At 45.2% G+C, this 18,274-nt stretch overlaps 1 protein-coding gene across 1 annotated transcript in view; it reads left to right on the top strand.

Moving 5' to 3' along the window:
- Positions 1–1,177: 1,177 nt before the first annotated feature.
- The window catches only part of UQCC1 (ubiquinol-cytochrome c reductase complex assembly factor 1), a 373,374-nt gene continuing 356,277 nt past the window's right edge, over positions 1,178–18,274 (top strand). Inside the window, exon 1 of the mRNA XM_073608229.1 lies at positions 1,178–1,327. Within this exon, the coding sequence (XP_073464330.1) occupies positions 1,304–1,327 (24 nt within the window). The 5' untranslated portion in view covers positions 1,178–1,303. The remainder of the gene's footprint in view (positions 1,328–18,274) is intronic.

Below are 18,274 nucleotides of genomic sequence, written 5' to 3'. Positions count from 1 at the left end.
TCAAATGACGGCCCTCCAGAATGGCCGCTCTTGTGCGCTGATCGCGGGCGCGCTGTGTTGATAGGACACGGCACAACCCCGAACCGTGTAAAGAGCCGCGGCTCTTTAACCATGAGATCGGCTGTGTCCAATCACAGCCGGTCACATGTAAACACGGAGATGCCGGTAATCGGCGCTCCTCGCCTCACACTGACAGTGTGAGGAGAGGGGAGCTGATCAGTGGCATCTCCTCACAGAGGACATCTAGGGATGTAATCAGGGCACTGATCATCAGTGCCCTGATTACAATTAAATGCCAGAAATCAGTGCCCACAATTGGCACCAATCTGTGCCCACAAATGCCAGCAATCAGTGGTGATCAGTGATGTCAGTCACTGCTGCCCATCAATGCCACCCATCAGTGCCACCTATCTGTGCCCAGTGCCCACTAGTGCCACCCATCAGTGCCATACTTTTTGGTCTTTTTTTTTTTTTTTTTTAGGAAAAAATAAAAAGACCCAGTAGTGATTAAATACCACCAAAAGAAAGCTCTATTTGTGTGAATAAAATTTAAAAATTTCACATGGTTACAGTGTAGCATGATTGCGCAATTGTCATTCAAAGTGTGAGATCGCTGAAAGCTAAAAATGGTCTGGGCAGGAAGTGCCCGGTATTGAGGTGGTTAAAGAAGAATTATACAAAAAAAAATGATGAATCAAACCCACAAGTATTTTTTTTACCACTATTTTTCTTTTATACTAGCTTTTGGAATTTACAAATGCAACAATTTAGAATTTGGGTGAAAGGTTTAGCACTGGGAAACTATTTTTGAAAGATAAAATGTGCATTTTATATATAACTTTATAGATCAGACAAAAATAAGGGAGAAATGAGGAGGAAAGAGGGACATTGCTCCAAATCGGGGACAGTTGTGAGCTATGTATTCCTGACTGGGTCTATACTGTATATAGCCAATATAAGGCTTTGTTTGGAGGTCCTCCTATCTCCCCTTTCTATATTCTCCATCTAGACACTCATAAAGACCTTATGCAACTCGAAAGTCAGGGACATGTAATAGTTTAAAGAACGGCCCCATTATCTCCACACTCTGCTCTATGCACATCCCGCTCTCATTCATGGGACAGAACTACGAGAACTTGTGCTGAGAGCTCTCCTTATAACCTGCCTGCGCCAACCAAAACATGGCGGCCGCCAGTGACAGAGCGGCTGGCGGATGCGGGGAGAGTTTGCCTCGGAAGTTGTTCATTTCCAGCATGGAATGAAGAGCTGGATGGGCTGCAGCGGCAACTAAACTGCTTCAACTATGGCAGCGCTCGTCAGATTAGGAGTAAGTACATTGTTGGGATCCCCTCCACAGGTGGCTAGGAGTGGTACAGTCTGCAGTGTTGGGAGGGGCGGGCCGGGTGCTTAGGAGGTCAGTGTATGTGTGTGATGAGGGGAGGACAGGGATGACACAAGGTCACCCTAGCTTCTCACACTCACAATACATGTAAGGTCACCCCGGCTTCTCCTCACACACTGACCATACACATAAGGTCACCCCGGCTTCTCCTCACACACTGACCATACACGTAAGGTCACCCCGCATTCTCCTCACACACTGACCATACACGTAAGGTCACCCCGCATTCTCCTCACACACTGACCATACACGTAAGGTCACCCCGGCTTCTCCTCACACACTGACCATACACGTAAGGTCACCCCGCCTTCTCCTCACACACTGACCATACACGTAAGGTCACCCCGGCTTCTCCTCACACACTGACCATATATGTAGGTCACCCCGGCTTCTTCCCACACACTGACCATACATGTAAGGTCACCCCGGCTTCTCCTCACACACTGACCATACATGTAAGGTTACCCCGGCTTCTCCTCACACACTGACCATATATGTAGGTCACCCCGGCTTCTTCCCACACACTGACCATACATGTAAGGTCACCCCGCCTTCTCCTCACACACTGACCATACACGTAAGGTCACCCCGGCTTCTCCTCACACACTGACCATATATGTAGGTCACCCCGGCTTCTTCCCACACACTGACCATACATGTAAGGTCACCCCGGCTTCTCCTCACACACTGACCATACATGTAAGGTCACCCTGGCTTCTCACACACTGACCATACATGTAAGGTCACCCCGGCTTCTCCTCACACACTGACCATACATGTAAGGTCACCCCGGCTTCTCCTCACACACTGGCCATACATGTAAGGTCACCCCGGCTTCTCCTCACACACTGGCCATACATGTAAGGTCACCCCGGCTTCTCCTCACACACTGGCCATACATGTAAGGTCACCCCGGCTTCTCACACACTGGCCATACATGTAAGGTCACCCCGGCTTCTCACACACTGGCCATACATGTAAGTTCACCCCGGCTTCTCCTCACACACTGGCCATACATGTAAGGTCACCCCGGCTTCTCCTCACACACTGGCCATACATGTAAGGTCACCCCGGCTTCTCCTCACACACTGGCCATGCATGTAAGGTCACACCGGCTTCTCCTCACACACTGGCCATACATGTAAGGTCACCCCGGCTTCCCCTCACACACTGACCATACATGTAAGGTCACCCCGGCTTCTCCTCACACACTGACCATACATGTAGGTCACCCCGGCTTCTCCTCACACACTGACCATACATGTAGGTCAGCTTGGAGCTCTTCTGTATAGAGAATGGGAGGTTTCCACCAGACAATATATGAGTATAAATATATAGAAAATAGAAGAAATGTATGGGGTTAGATTATGGGCACGTTTTATGTGTCCGTTTTATGGGCGCCGTCACATGAAACCTGCGTTCCATGCACATTTCCAACCCGGTGTCCACTAATGACGCCTCAATCACAAATCGCAAACACAGTGCATGTCCCTGTACCAGATTGCTTGTACCACAGTACCATGCGATCCGGTGCATTTTTGAAAATAGCGCATGCATTACTTTTGGTGCGATCCAGTGTGATTTCCACCCATTCAAATGAACGGACCAAAAATCAAACTGCACTGAGTCACATAGGAATACAATTCAGGTGTGATAGACCGAATATTGACTGCCCACCTGAACCCCAGGCTATAAACATGCTGCAGCAAAAACTAAATGTCACCATGTTGCTGCCTTCAACCACGACCCACGCTAGTCATAGGGGCCATGTAGAAAGTATGCTATTGTGGCACAGCATTTACAGGTTTTACCACTTGCCTACTGTGCAATTTTTCCCCCTTTCATGCCCAGGCCAACTTTCAGCTTTCAGTGCTGTCACACTTTGAATGACAGTTGCACGGTCATGCAACACTGTGCCCATATGAAAGCTTTCTCTTTTTTTTTTTTTTTTTTTTTTTTTTAACATAGAGATTGCTTTTAGTGGTATTTAATCACCACAGTTTTTTTTTTTTTGCTAAACAAATGAAAAAAGACTAAAAATTTTGAAAAAAAAAAAAAAAAGTTTTTCATAGTTTGTTCTAAAATTTTGCAAACGGGTAATTTTTTCTCCTTCGCTGATAGGCACTGTCGAGGCACCACTGTTGGGCGCTGATGAGGCACTGATCAGGCGGCACTGATTGGCAGCACTGCTATGATAATCAGTGCTCTCATTATCAGTATAGATGTCCCTTTCACACAAGCTGGTTATCACACTGCCAGTGTGAGGAAAGGAATGCTGATAACCAGCTTGTGTTTACATCACGATTAGCTGTGATTGGATACAGCTGATCACGTGGTAAAAAGGCCTCTGTGATTGGCCCTCTACCCCCAATCTGTTATCAGCTGTGTCCTGAGGACACAGCAATCACAGAGCGCGCCGCCCGCACGCGATCACGAGAGGACGTCATATGATGCCCTCCCAGAACTGGCCGGCCACAGTCGGCACGTGGTTAAATCAGACCGTGCGTAGGCAACATATCACATCCTCAACATCTGTCAAACGACTGTGAAAACTATTCAGAGGAGCAGCAAAGGCTGGCACACATGTGAATGAGCCCTGTGTGACTTCTTCTTCTACTCTTCTCATTCACACGTCATACAACAGGGCGGCGGCTCTGCACCAGATCACATACATGTACATGATTAGGCACTTTTGGGTAAGGGGCGTGCGCGTGCACCACCACCCTATCTGTGCTGTTGTTTGGTACAGTGCAAGTAGGTCGGCAGGTCCTGGCTGAAGATTTATGGGTGGGACATGCTGATTGGCTTAGCGAATCACAGTACAGAGCCCTGTGTTTACTACCAGTACAGGGCTCTGTACAGGAACCAGAGATGTGGAAGAAGCCTTTATTGTAAAATAAGCATAGAGGGGCAATTCAGTGAGGGCTCCTTTACATGGACATCGGTCTCCATGGTGGATAATTTTGGCATTTCATGCCTATACTAACACCTTCTATATGCCTGTTTTTATTTTTTGGGATTTTTCCTAAATCCAAAGAGATGCGTTGGGGTTTATTTACTAAAGCTGGAGAGTGCAAAATCAGGCTCGCTTCTGCATAGTAGCCATTTAGCTTCTAACCTCAGCTTGTTCAATTAAGCTTTGGCAATAAAACCTGGAAGCTGATTGGTTTCTATGCAGAAGTGAGCCTGATTTTGCACCTTCTAGGCCAGCTTTAGTAAATAAACCCCATTGTATTGAAATGAAGCACTGCACCTGTAAGCCCCAAGCAGTTGGTTTGCAGTTGCAGTACAATCCAATTGACCTCAACAAGCAGGTTTGACAGGCAGTGCCGCCTGCCAAACTCTGCAAGCCAAGTTATGCTTGCATGGCCACCATGTTCTGCTGTAGTTTGTGTGCCTACACCACCTGGCTGTAATGTTAGAGTAAGGTAGGTGTAGTTGGGCAGTCAGAAGGTAGTAAAAACACAAATCAACCATCTGTCTTTACCACCCTTTTGCTACCTGTGTAAAACGGCCCTAAAACATGTCCTAAATAAGGAAGAGCTTCAGCGTGTTTGCACACTCCACGTGCAGAGCCCGCCAGGAAGTCGGCACAGGCTGCACTAATCACAGGCAGTGAGACATTTACCCGATGTGCGGCTGCAGAGATCGGGAAATGTCTTACTGCCTGTGATTAGCGCAGCGCCGTGCCGACTTCCTGGCGGGCTCTGCACGTGGAGTGTGCGAACACGTCGGAGCACATCCTTAGTCCTAAATGTTAGTAGCCCTTGGTGCATGGTCTAGCCGCACCTGCTTTCAGTTTCTCATAGGGTTTTACAGTCTCCTGCCAACTAAACTACCTACTAACATAAATAATCAATTTATTGTATATCCAGCATATTCCAGAGATATATCAGCCCAAGATCATCAGCCCACTTGTAACAGTGAACGGTCTTTATTGCACTTTCAGAACTCAGGAAAATAAACAAGTTCTGTGCAGCAAGTAACATAAACAGTCCATCATCCTGGTACAATCAAAACAAAAGCATGGCTCACCTCCAATATACCAGTCCCACAATAGAGTTTTAGGGTTCTCATCTGCTTTAGGAGGTACCACAAGGGCCACAGGAGTTCAGCACAGGTGCCATTCAGAGAACACTTTGCATTCTGTCAATGAATGCAAAGTATTCTCTGATTGGATGAAATGGCAATCATGACTTCCACCACATCTCTCCACCTTGTTCAAGTGTTCAGTAGCAGGCAGTGCAGCCACTCGGCACGGGACACAGAAGATAGTGAAGATCACTGCAATTGTGGTGTCTACATCAGTGATTTTCAGCTTCCACAGTGATCCTACAAGTATGCCATATACATACTTATATTGGACCAAGTTGTACCAATGTAAAACTTTGATACCTAAACTTCAGCTTTTGGGCATGTTCACACCAGAACATGGGGAGGGAAACCCGCGTTTTGTGCACTTTTCCCAAACCGCATTCAAAACGCACTGCATTTCCGGTCTGCAGCAGGGGTCAATTCAATGCTAACGATACCCCAAACACAGGTTGCAAACACAGTGCGTTTGCGTGTGATGTATCACATAGTACAGAAGTACCATGTTGCAGTGCATTTTTTAAGGTAGTGCAATGTGCTATGTTTGGTGCTGTGCAGGGTGATTTAGAGTGAATGGGCTGAAATGCACTGCACTAAAATCGTGCAGAAATGTGATTGTGTTCCAGTGCGATTCCTGGTGTGAACTACCACTGATGATGCACACTTGTGTAATTTGCATAAGACCTGGTTAGTCACAATGGTAAGCAATATTGCGTGAAAAACTTTACACTGGTCTGCTCTAGTTTATTCATCGTTAAATAATCAGCTGGAATGTAAAGTACTCCAGCGTAAGTGTCAAATGCCCTACAGCTTGAATGTTAAAGTGTTGTAAATAGTCCCTGCTAAGCACATCTTAAAAAGTGTAGCATATTGTCTTTATAGAGGGGGAGCATATTAACCATTTGTCTACCGGGCAATTTTCCCCCCTTCCTGCCAAGGCCGATTTTCAGCGCTGTCACACTTTGAATGACAAATGTGCGGTCATACAACACTGTACCCATACAACAGTTTTATAATTTTTTTCCACACAAGTAGAGCTTTCTTTTGGTGGTATTTAATCACCACTGGGTTTTTTATTTTTTGCTAAACAAGTGGAAAAAGGCCAAAAATTTTGGAAAAAAAAAAGTTTTTCTTAGTTTCTGTTATAAAATTTTGCAAACAGGTAATTTTACTCTTTCACTGATGAGGCTACACTGACAGGCGGCACTGATGAGGCAATGGTTGTCAGCACTGATTGGCATTGGTAGGCAGCACTGTTGGGGACACCGAGTGTAGATATCCCCTTAAACACTAGCTGGTTACTGGCTCTCTCCTCACGTTGTGACAGCATGAGGAATGTAATGCTGATAACTGGCAAGTGTGTTTACATCGTGATCAGCTGTGATTGGACACACCTGATCATATGGTAAAGAGCCACTGTGATTGGCTCTTTACCCCGATCCGTGATCGTTGTGTCCAAAGGACACAACGATCACTGAGGGTGCTGGATGTGTGTCGCAGTGGGCACGATAACAGGAGGATGTCAAATGACGCCTTCCCAGAACTGGCCGATCGTGCTGTAGCGTTCAGCAAGTGGTTAATATATAGTCCAGGAGTAAGTCTGTCCAGTCCGAGGAATACTTGTATACATGAATGTACGATACCTATTGCCCAGCATTTTGATTTTGTCATATTCGGGTATCTATAAGAACAATCACACACCCTTGTTTGTTTTGTAGGAGAGATGGTTTAACCATTTGCCGACCAGCCGCCGTCATTATACTGCGGCAGGTCGGCACGATCCCGCGAAACATCATAGCTGTACGTTGGCTCCTTTAAGCAGGATAGCAGGCTGCATTGCGGGGGTGCCGATGCTCGTGACTGGCAATCGCGATGACCGCCGACCACGGGCGATTGCAGGCACAAGAGGCAGAACAGGGACCTGTGTGTGTCAACACACAAATCCCAGTTCTGTGAGGAGAGACAGATTGTGTGTTCCTAATAGCTGGGAACCACAATATGTCATCTCCTATAGTCAGTCCCCTCCCCCTACAGTTAGAACACATAGGGAACTCCTTGATCGCCCCCTAGTGTTAACCCCTTCCCTCCCAGTGACATTTACACAGTAATCAGTGCATTTTTATAGCACTGATAGCTGTATAATTGTCAGTTATCTCAAAAATGTGTCAAAATTGTCCGATGTGTCCACCATAATGTTGCAGTCCTGATAATCGCAGATCACGGCCATTACTAGTACAAAAATAATAATAAAAATGACATAAATCTATCCCCTATTTTGTAGACACTATAACTTTTGCGCAAACCAATTTTTTTTTTTTTTTTTTTTAATTACCAAAAATACGTAGAAGAATATATATCGGCCTAAACTGAGGAAAAAATTTGCTTTTTTTTAAAAAAAAAAAAAAAAAAAAAAAAAAAAAGAAATTGGGGATATTTATTATAGCAAAAAGAAAAAGTACAAAACATTGTTTTTTTTTTTTTTTTTTCAAAATCGTCGCACTTCTCCAGTCAGCAGGCCCCTTCCACCCATTGATTGTATACCGATCCTGGATCAGTGTTCCCTGGGAGCTTGTTTCCTGACATTTCCTAGAAAGGTCCTGGCTGGGTTTAAAGCCACAAGCTCTTTCTTGCTTGCCTCTGGTAAGCGTGCATTTGGTTTGGTGTTTTACTGCACTTTTTTACTCTGAACCCAGCTCATGGCATATTGTTTATTATATTTAGATTAGTTTTTTTTTTTTTTAATTGAATAGCATAATGAAGATTTTAAACAACAATCAGGATATTCATTTTTCCAGTACCCATTGTATGTTTAACCACTTACTGACCGCCCTATAGCAAGTTTACTGCTACAGGGTGGCAGCTGTGCGCTAGATCACGTTTATATTCATGATCCCGCGTGCCCGCCGCTTCTGCTGTGAATATTTACAGCAAAAGCCAATATGCAGTTGCCGGGCACTCCGTGTCCTTCGGCACCCGTCATTTGTCGGTAAACAACACAGAATGGGGACTAGAATCCATCTCTTCCTCTAGTAAAAGCAGCACACATATAGTGAAAACAAACATTGCCTGGGCACACATTTAACCCTTTGATTGCCCTAGATGTTTAACATAACGTGCGAGGGAGGCTGCACGGGCCCCCTGAGGCAGGGTTGCCATTGCAACCCCTGATGCTACACCGGTGGGGGTGGGGGTAACATGTTTCAACTATGGGGTTTTACCGCCCCTAAGGAGCCCCCCATAAGGCTGCTTTCACACTGAAGTGCTGCAGTTTATCCGCACTGCGGGTGCAGCGCAGTGCACCTGCAGGTTAGGTACACTTTGCTATAGGCTTCTATTCTATCCACCAGGTGTGGTGCACATTCTGAAAGTGCACCAACTCCTGCATTTTGAGGAGTTTTGGGGTGCATTCACAAAGCGCACCAAACCCACAGGATGTAATAGAAGTCTATGGTACATCTACTGTATCTAATCACATACTGAAATGAGGCCGGTTCAGCATGTGAATTCAGCAGGTCCTGTCCTATGTTATCCTGCCCGTGTTGATTTTTATCTGCACCTCTGTAGTTATTCTTAACACGTCTTTACATGATGCAGTATTTTTAATTAAGTTGAAGTGGTAAGGTTCTGTCATGTTCAGCCTTTATTGCAGCTCATTACTGATATTTAATTTAGCGAGAAGTGTGAAAATATGCTGACGTGCCTAAGAAAAGTGTCATTACTTGAAAGTTTGCTTGAAGCTAAATGGCTTCAAAGTGAGTGCTCCTCATTAACATCAGCCAGGGCAAGGAAGCCATGATCGCAATGTTATATATACTGTATGTGCATGCAGACTCTGCAGCTCACTGCACTTATTACACAGTTATACATGATGTGCTTATGGACTGGCAGCTGACCTAGCAGTTTTTTTTCCCCCATTTCTTTTATTATTATATTTTGTTATATTGTTTTTAACCACTTCATATCCGGGCCAATTCTGACACTTCGTGTAAAAACATTATTATATATAATATATACATTTTTTTTTTTTTTTAAGCAGAGGCCCTATAGAATATAATGATGGGTGTTGCACGGTATTTGCACAGTGTTTTTTTTTTTTAACGCATTTTTTTTTTTTTTTATTAAATACACTTTAATGAATAAACAAAACACAATATTTTCCCTGATTTTTGTATCATGTGAAAGATGATGTCACCCCGAGTAAACAGATACCTAACATGTCACGCTTTAAAATTGTGTGTGCCCGTGGAATGGCGGCAAACTAAGGTGCTTAAAATTCTCCATAGCCAATGCTTTAAACACTTTTTGCAGGTTGCCAGTTTAAAGTTACACAGAGCTCTCGGTCTGACGTTCGTGACAATACCTCATGTGTGGTGTGATCACTGTTTACATATGCGTGTGGGAGTAACATATGCGTTCGCATTTGTGCGTAAGCACAGGGGGGACACGGGTGCTTTTAATATTTTTTTCATTATTATTTATTTATTTATTTTATACAAAACTTCTTTTCTCTTTTTTTTTTTTTAACACTTTTTTTTTTTTTTTATTTCTATTTTTTTTTTTTGGATTAACTTTATTGCTATCACAAGGGATGAACAACATCCCTGGTGAAAGCATGGGTCGTGACAAGTCCTCTTTATAGTAAGATCTGGGGTCTATTAGACCAGTGGTTCTCAACCCTGTCCTCAAGTACCCCAAACAGTCCATGTTTGCAAGTTTTCCTTTATCTTGCACAGGAGCTTTAAATCGGAGTCAATGGCTTGGTATTTTGGACAGCTATTTTATCTAAGAGAAATTCCCAAAACATGACCTGTTGGGGGTACTTGAGAACAGGGTTGAGAACCACTGTATTAGACCTTAAATCTCTCCTCTGGCCTCCAGTGTAGCTGATCAGACACAGATTGGTCTAATCGGCTGCTTTCCTGGCCGCTAACGGCCAGGTAAACAAAGAGAGGCAATCGGAAGTGACAATATACTCGTTCCTCCTGGTTTCTGGGGTCACAGAGAGAGAGAGGACAACGTCAGTTCCTTTCTCTCTCTGTTCTGTGCAGCCATTTCCACTAGTTGCGTAGCTCCTGGGCTCTGCAATCGGAGGGGGAGGGACCCACTTCTGACACTTGCAGAAGTGTTCGAACAGTTATTTAGCTACTCGAATCACTTCTGCTAGAAATGGAATCGCCGGCTAAAAAAATTCAATCCATGGTTGTAGGTGCAAGCATCGTCCCAGTAAAACCACCAGTTAAAGAAGTGAGATAACAGGTGCACCCATGCAGGGGTATAGCTACATTTCACAGGTAGTTCGTAAATAATTAAGGTTAAACTTTCTTAGACATATACAGAATAGTAGTCCAGGGGTCCAGCCAACTGGTATACTCAACTCTCTTGTAACATCCACTAGGGCTGAATGTCCTGGGCTTGAAGTATACCTGATAAACTAGTAGGAATGGAAATGGGAGTGTGAAGACAAGAAGTCAGAGTGACGAAAGGAAACAGGAAAAAAAGGGGGGGGGGTTATTTGAAGTAATCCCCACAGACTTGGGGATAGGCCAGATGTTGCATTAAAATTGGGCTAAACTGAAGGGATGTAGTGATGGGAGCGCATAATTAATCCAGGGTTCCCAGATTTTAGGAATTTCGAATGAGAGTACCGTATTTATCGGCGTATAACACGCACTTTTTTCCCCTTAAAATCAGGGGAAAATCGCGGGTGTGTGTTATACGCCGATCCCCTGGGATCCTGACCTGTCAGAATTAAAAAATCGCTGACCGCGATTTGAAAATGGTGCCGCCGGCGCCGAAATACACAGTGCCGGTCCTCGGCTCTTCTCGGCGGCTTTCGGTTTCACTCGAGCGCCGCCCGAACCTAGCCGAGTATACTCGGCTAGTTTCGGATAGCTCCGCTCACCGTCCAAGTGGAACCGAAAGTAAACGAGAGCCGCCGAGAAGAGCCGAGGACCGGCTCTGTGTATTTCGGCGCCGGCGGCGCCATTTTCAAATCACGGTCGGCGATTTTGAAGCTCACAGGCTTCAGCAAGGCTGGACTGGGGCAAGGCTGGACTGGGGCAAGGCTGGACTGGGGCAAGGCTGGACTGGGGCAAGGCTGGACTGGGGCAAGGCTGGACTGGGGCAAGGCTGGACTGGGGCAAGGCTGGACTGGGGCAAGGCTGGACTGGACACTGGGGAAGGCTGCACTGACATGGCTGCACTAGCAAGGCTGCACTAGCAAGGCTGCACTAGCAAGGCTGCACTGACATGGCTGCACTGGCAAGGCTGCACTGGCAAGGCTGCACTGGCAAGGCTGCACTGGCAAGGCTGCACTGGCAAGGCTGGACTGGGGCAAGGCTGGACTGGGGCAAGGCTGCACTGAGAAGGCTGCAATGATGGGCATTTAAATGTAAGTTTTTTTCCCTTCAACTTCCCTCCTAAAAGTTTTTTTTTTCCTTAAAATTCCCTCCTAAATTGAGGTGCGTGTTATACGCCGGTGCGTGTTATACGCCGATAAATACGGTAATTTAGAATGCTGGACATTTTTTCATGAAACATAAACCTAGTTATACGATCTTTTACTTCTGGAAAGGGGACAGAGGGCTTGGCCTTTTCTATGCCTTGGCCATGGCCTCTTTGGCAGCTACAAAAAGGCAGGTTGCCAGTTTTGATTGGTGTCAAAAGAGGTCTGGGATTGGGCAATGTAGTAGGGCTACCTGAGCACTTTTAAGGCTCGTCATGTGGAATAATGTGTGGAGTAAGCCAAAAATCCTTGACTAAAATCCCACCAGTTGTGGACAAGACCACCAGATATGTAGGACTCCCCCACGCTGTCCACAACCTCGAAAGCACCTGTCACTACATGTAGAGTTTGCATGGGCTATGCAGGCAGGGACCCAATACCGCCTGAAGATAACCTTATATGCTGACTTAAAAATGGACACACCCATGCGATCCAATCCAGAAAATCTCACTGCGTTTTGCAAACCGATTTTGGGGTGTCGTTAACATACACACCCGCATCGATTCATATGAAGGGGTGCGATTTGCATGCGGTGCGGAATCCACACAGAACTCGCTGTGAATCTGTAGCGCTCAAGTGTGAACCGGAGCTTAAACTGGTCATACACTGATCAAAACTTAGCCAGTCCAGGTGTGTTTGTGTGAGTGTGTGCTCTCTCTCTCAACATAAGTTAATTGTTTAATTCACATCTGTCAAAGGGACATTTTGAAAACATTTCCATCATACAGCAGCTACAGCCAATGTGCATTCTGACAGCAGCAGAGGGTTTCCTCCATCAACCTTGTTTGGATGGAGACATTTTATTTTTTTAGCTAAATGGGGAAAAAAGAACTGTGTATGGCCAGCATAATATGCTAAAGTCTTGTTTGTTATTTTTATAGAAAAAAAAATAAAAAAGATGTTATACTTGCCTGCTCTGTGCAGTGGTTTTGCACAGAGCAGCCCAGATCCTCCTCTTCTCTTCGGTGCTCCTGGACTCTCTCTCTCCTGTTGAGTGCCCTCACAGAAAGCAGCTCTCCTGGACATTGCTGGATCCAGAGAGGGCTCAGGTAAGTATTTGAGTAGGAATGCTGCACACAGAAGGTTTTTTAATATTGTGCTTTTACAACCACTTTAAGAGCCCTTTTACACTGAGCCGCGGGCAGCATTAGCGGTAAAGCACCGCTAGTTTTAGCAATGCTTTACCGTCGTTTTAGCAGCGCTATTCGTCCGCTTTTAACCCCTGCTAGCAGCCGAAGAAAGGGTTAAATGCGCCCGTGTAGCACCGCTGCCGAAGCTCTTTGCAGGCGCTTCAGCAGCGGTGCCCATTCATTTTAATGGGCAGGGGCAGTGGAAGAGCGGTGTATACATCGCTCCTTCACCGCCCCAAAGATGCTGCTTGCAGGATTTTTTTTAACGTCCTGCCAGCGCAGCGCCCATGTGTGAAAGCACTCGGGCTTTTACACTGGGGCTACAGGGGAGGCATTTTACAGGCGCTATTTTTTTAGCCCTTTAGCTCCTGAAAAACGCCTCAATGTGAAAGGGGTCTAAGTGGCTATATTTGCATAAGAAGCAGATACGAGTACAGAACAGTGTGGCTCCTCCTGGTGATGTGCAGATTCTAATTTCTAGAAAGCAAGTGAATAGTGTAACTACAGAGAACAGGGGTATAGAATAGGCATGTTATAGTATTAAATGGAGTCCACCTGTGTGTAATTTAACCTCCGTATAAATACAGCTGTTCTGTAAAGCCCTCAGAGGTTTGTTAGAGAACCTTACTGAAAAACAGCATCATGAAGGCCAAGGAACACACCAGACAGGCCAGGGATAAAGCTGTGGAGAAGTTTAAAGCAGGGTTAGGTTATAAAAAAATATCCCAAGCATTGAACATCTCACGGAGCACTGTTTAAAGAGTATGGCACAACTGCAAACCTACCAAGACATGGCATGGAGGAGCTGCAGAGATCCACAGCTCAGGTGGGAGAATCTGTCCACAGGACAACTATTAGTCGTGCACTCAACAAATCTGGCCTTTATCGAAGAGTGGCAAGAAGAAAGCCATTGTTGAAAGAAAGCCATAAGAAGTCCCGTGTGCAGTTTGCGAGAAGCCATGTGGGGGACACAGCAAACATGTGCAAGAAGATGCTCTGGTCATATGAGACCATAATTGAACTTTTTCGCCTAAAAGCAAAATGCTATGTGTGGCAGAAAACTAACACTGCAGTTTACCTTGAACACACCATCCCCACCATGGAACATGGTGGTAGCAGCATCATGTTGTGGGGATGCTTTTCTTCAGCAGGGACAGGGAAGCTGGTCAGAGTTGATGGATGGAGCCAAATACAGGGCAATCTTAGCGCGCGTACACACAGCTGGACTTCCCAACAGAGAAAGTCCGATGGGAGCTTTGGGTCGGACATTCCGATCTTGTGTATGCCCCATCGACTTTTTCTGTCGGGATTTCCGATGGACTCAGATATAGAACATGTTCTAAATCTTTCTGTCTGAAATGCCGACGGAGTTTAGCCCATTGGCAAGTCCGGGTGTGTGTACGCGGCATTAGAAGAAAACCCGACTTGACTTGAGACTGGGGTGGAAGTTCACCTTCCAGGAGGACAACGACCCTAAACATACAGCCAGAGGTACAATGGAATGGTAAAGATGAAAGCATATTCATGTGTTAGAATGGCCAAGTCAAAGTCCAGACCTAAAGCCAATTGAAAATTGCTGTTCACAGACGTTCTCCATCCAATCTGACAGAGCTTGAGCTATTTTGCAAAGAAGAGTCGGCAAGAATTTCACTCTCTAGGTCAGTGTTTTTCAACTCTAGTCCTCAAGGCACCACAACAGGTTATGTTTTTAAGATTTCCCTTAGATGTAACGGCTGTGGTAATTACTAAGGCAGTGAAACTGATCAAATCACCTGTGCAAAATAATGGAAATCCTGAAAACATGACCTGTTGGGTTTCCTTGAGGACAGGAGTTGAGAAACACTGCTCTAGATGTGCAAAGCTGGTAGAGATATATCCAAAAAGATTTGCAGCTGTAATTTGCAGTGAAAGGTGGTTCTACAAAGTATTGACCCAGGGGGGGGTCAAATGCACGCCACACTTTTCACATATTTATTTGTAAAAAAAATTGAAAACCATTTATTTTGCTTCCACTTCAAAATTATGTGCCACTTTTTGTTGGTCTATCACATAAAATACATTTACATTTTTGGTTGTAACATGAGAAAATGTGTAAAATTTCAAGGGTGTGAATACTTTTTCAAGGCACTGTATCTGCAAAGAGTGGGCCAACTCAATAAAGAACCCTATGGACTAAGACGGGGATGCCATTAAAGTTCATGTGCGTGTAAACGCAGGAATCCCAATACTTTTGACAATATAGTGTAAGTAAATGATATTACCATATTTATTGATTGAAAATGTATACTTTATTTTGCAAGAAAATATACAAAAAACAAATACTTAAACAGGGTACATTCTGTACTGCGACGCAGCTTATAAATACACTACATAACAATACATTGCCAAGCATACAAATAAATTACATTCATCCTGCGGTATGATGCAGAGTAGTAATACCCCGAAACATCACATCATGCATGACGCGCATTACCCTGAAAGCAGTACTTAAAAAACATTTCACAAAAAGTCCCAGTCATACAGTCAAATAACATTCAAAATGGGCAACGGGTGTGATGGGGGGGGGGGTGAAGAAGGTGGGGCGGGGGAGGGAGTAAAGAGTTCACAGGCCCGAAGCTTTATTTGAACTGCCAAAGGATACACGGGGGAGAGGGGGGGATGGGGAAATCTTCAGACCTCCTCTTCCTCCTTGAAGTCCATCAGGTGATACCATTCCTGCCTCCGCACTGCCAAACAGACCTACTTTATCACTCTCATTAACACCCTCTCACGCAGTCCCCGTCAACTCTTTTCTACCTTTACCACTCTATTTCATCCTCCATTACCTCCACCCACTAACTTACTCATGGCCCAGGAGATTGCTAATCACTTCAAAAATAAGATTGAGACAATTAGTCTCAAGATCTCTGCTCTAGAGTTATCTCCCTCGTTTTACACTCCTTGTCCTCCTACACAATCAATACTTCCCTCTTTTAACCCAGCTACTATAGAGGAAGTCACTAAACTTTTTTTCTAACACCCACCTAGCCTCCTGCCCCCTGGACCCTGTTCCTTCTCAAATACTACGGTCACCATCTGACTCTATCCTACACTCTTTAACTCATATCTTCAACCTCTCACTCTCTACTGGCATCTTCCCCAACCCTCTAAAACATGCACTAGTCACTCCCATACCAAAAAAGGCTTCTAAGACCCATCTCTTTACTCCCTTTTGCCTCCAAACTCCTTGAACAATTAGTCTACAACTGACTGAGCGACCACCTCATTGAGAATAACTTTCTTGATCCCCTTCAGTCTGGATTTCGCCCACAGCACTCCACAGAAACTGCCCTCCTAAAACTCAAACGACTTATTAACAGCCAAAACCAACGTTCATTATTCCATACTCTTACTCTTGGACCTTTCCGCTGCCTTTGATACAGTTGACCACCTCCTCCTTTAAAAAAAAACCTCAATTTGCTTGGTCTCCATGGCTGCACTCTCCGTTGGTTCGAATCTTACCTATCTCATCGCACCTTCAGTGTCACTTACAACTCCGCTTCCTCCTCTCCAACTCCTCTTACTGTTGGGGTCCCCCAAGGTTCTGTCCTTGAACCTCTACTATTCTCGATCTACATAGCCTCCCATGGCTTCCACTACCATTTATATGCTGATGACTCCCAAATCTATCTCTCTGCCCCTCAGCTCACCTCATCAATCTCCTAACGCATCACTGATTTACTAACAGACATATCAGCCTGGATGTCAAACCACTTCCTCAAACTGAATCTATCTAAAACTGAGCTCTTAATATTTCCTCCCCCACACGCCCCTTCCCCTGACTTCTCTGTCAAGATCAATGGCACATCTATCAGTCTGTCCCCACATGCCAGTGTGCTAGGGGTAACCTTAGACTCTGAACTGTCCTTTCAGATCCACATACAATCCCTGTCCAAATCATGCCGCCTTAGCCTCCGCAACATTTCCAGAATATGCCCCTTTTTAACTGACACCACCAAGCTTCTAATTCACTCCTTGGTTATCTCTCTCCTCGAATACTGCAACTCCCTCCTCATTGGATTACCTTTACATAGACTATCCCCCTTCAGTCCATAATGAATGCCGCTGCAAGACTCCATCCACCTTAGCAATCGTTCAGTGTCCTCCACCCCTCTCTGCCAATCCCTCCACTGACTTCCACTCACCCAACAAATAAAATTCAAAGTACTAACAATAATTTACAAAGCCGTCCATAACTCTGCCCCCAGCTACATCACTAACCTAGTCCCAAAATACCAGCCAAACCGCTCTCTTCAGTCCTCCCAAGACCTCCTGCTCTCTAGCTCTCTTGTCACCTCCACCCATGCTCGCCTCCAGCATTTCTCCAGAGCTTCTCCCATCCTTTGGAACTCCCCACCCCAATCTATCCGGCTGTCCCCTAATCTGTCCATCTTTAGACAATCCCTGAAAAACCCTTCTCTTTAACCACTTGCCTACCGGGCACTTACACCCCCTTCCTGCCCAAGCCATTTTTCAGCTTTCAGCGCTGTCGCACTTTGAATGACAATTGCGCAGTCATGCTACACTGTACACAAACAATTTTTTTTTTTTTATCATTTTCTTCACACAAATAGAGCTTTGTTTTGGTGGTATCTACTCACTGCTGGTTTTTTATTTTTTACAAAAAAAAAAAAATTTGAAAAAAAAAAAAGAGTTTTACTTTTTTTCTGTCAGTAAATTTTGTAACTAAGCAATTTTTCGCCTTCGCTGAAGAGGCGGCACTGATAGGCTGAACTGGTGGGCACTGATGAGGTGGCACTGATGAGGCACTAATAGGTGGCACTGATGATCACTGTTAGGCGGCACTGGTGGGCACAGATAGGCGGCACTGGTGGGCGGTACAGATGGGCATTGATGGGTGGCACTGATGGACTGCACTGATGGGCATTGATCGACAGCAGTGATGGGCATTGATTGCCAGCACTGGCTGACATCACTAATGGGCACTGATTGGTGGCACTTGTGGGCAGTGGTGGGCACTGATTGCTGCCACTGGTGGGCACTGTACTGGCAATGGTGGACACTGATTTGTGACACTTTTTTTCTTTATTGTAATCAGGGCACTGATTCTGCCGGGCACCCGCAATCGCACAAATCCTGGTTCTT

Source organism: Aquarana catesbeiana, linkage group LG12 (assembly GCF_042186555.1).
Source record: "Aquarana catesbeiana isolate 2022-GZ linkage group LG12, ASM4218655v1, whole genome shotgun sequence".
NCBI classification, from domain to species: Eukaryota; Metazoa; Chordata; class Amphibia; order Anura; family Ranidae; genus Aquarana; species Aquarana catesbeiana.
Note: the sequence above shows the minus strand (reverse complement) of the source record. Positions and strands in the feature narration are given on the sequence as shown.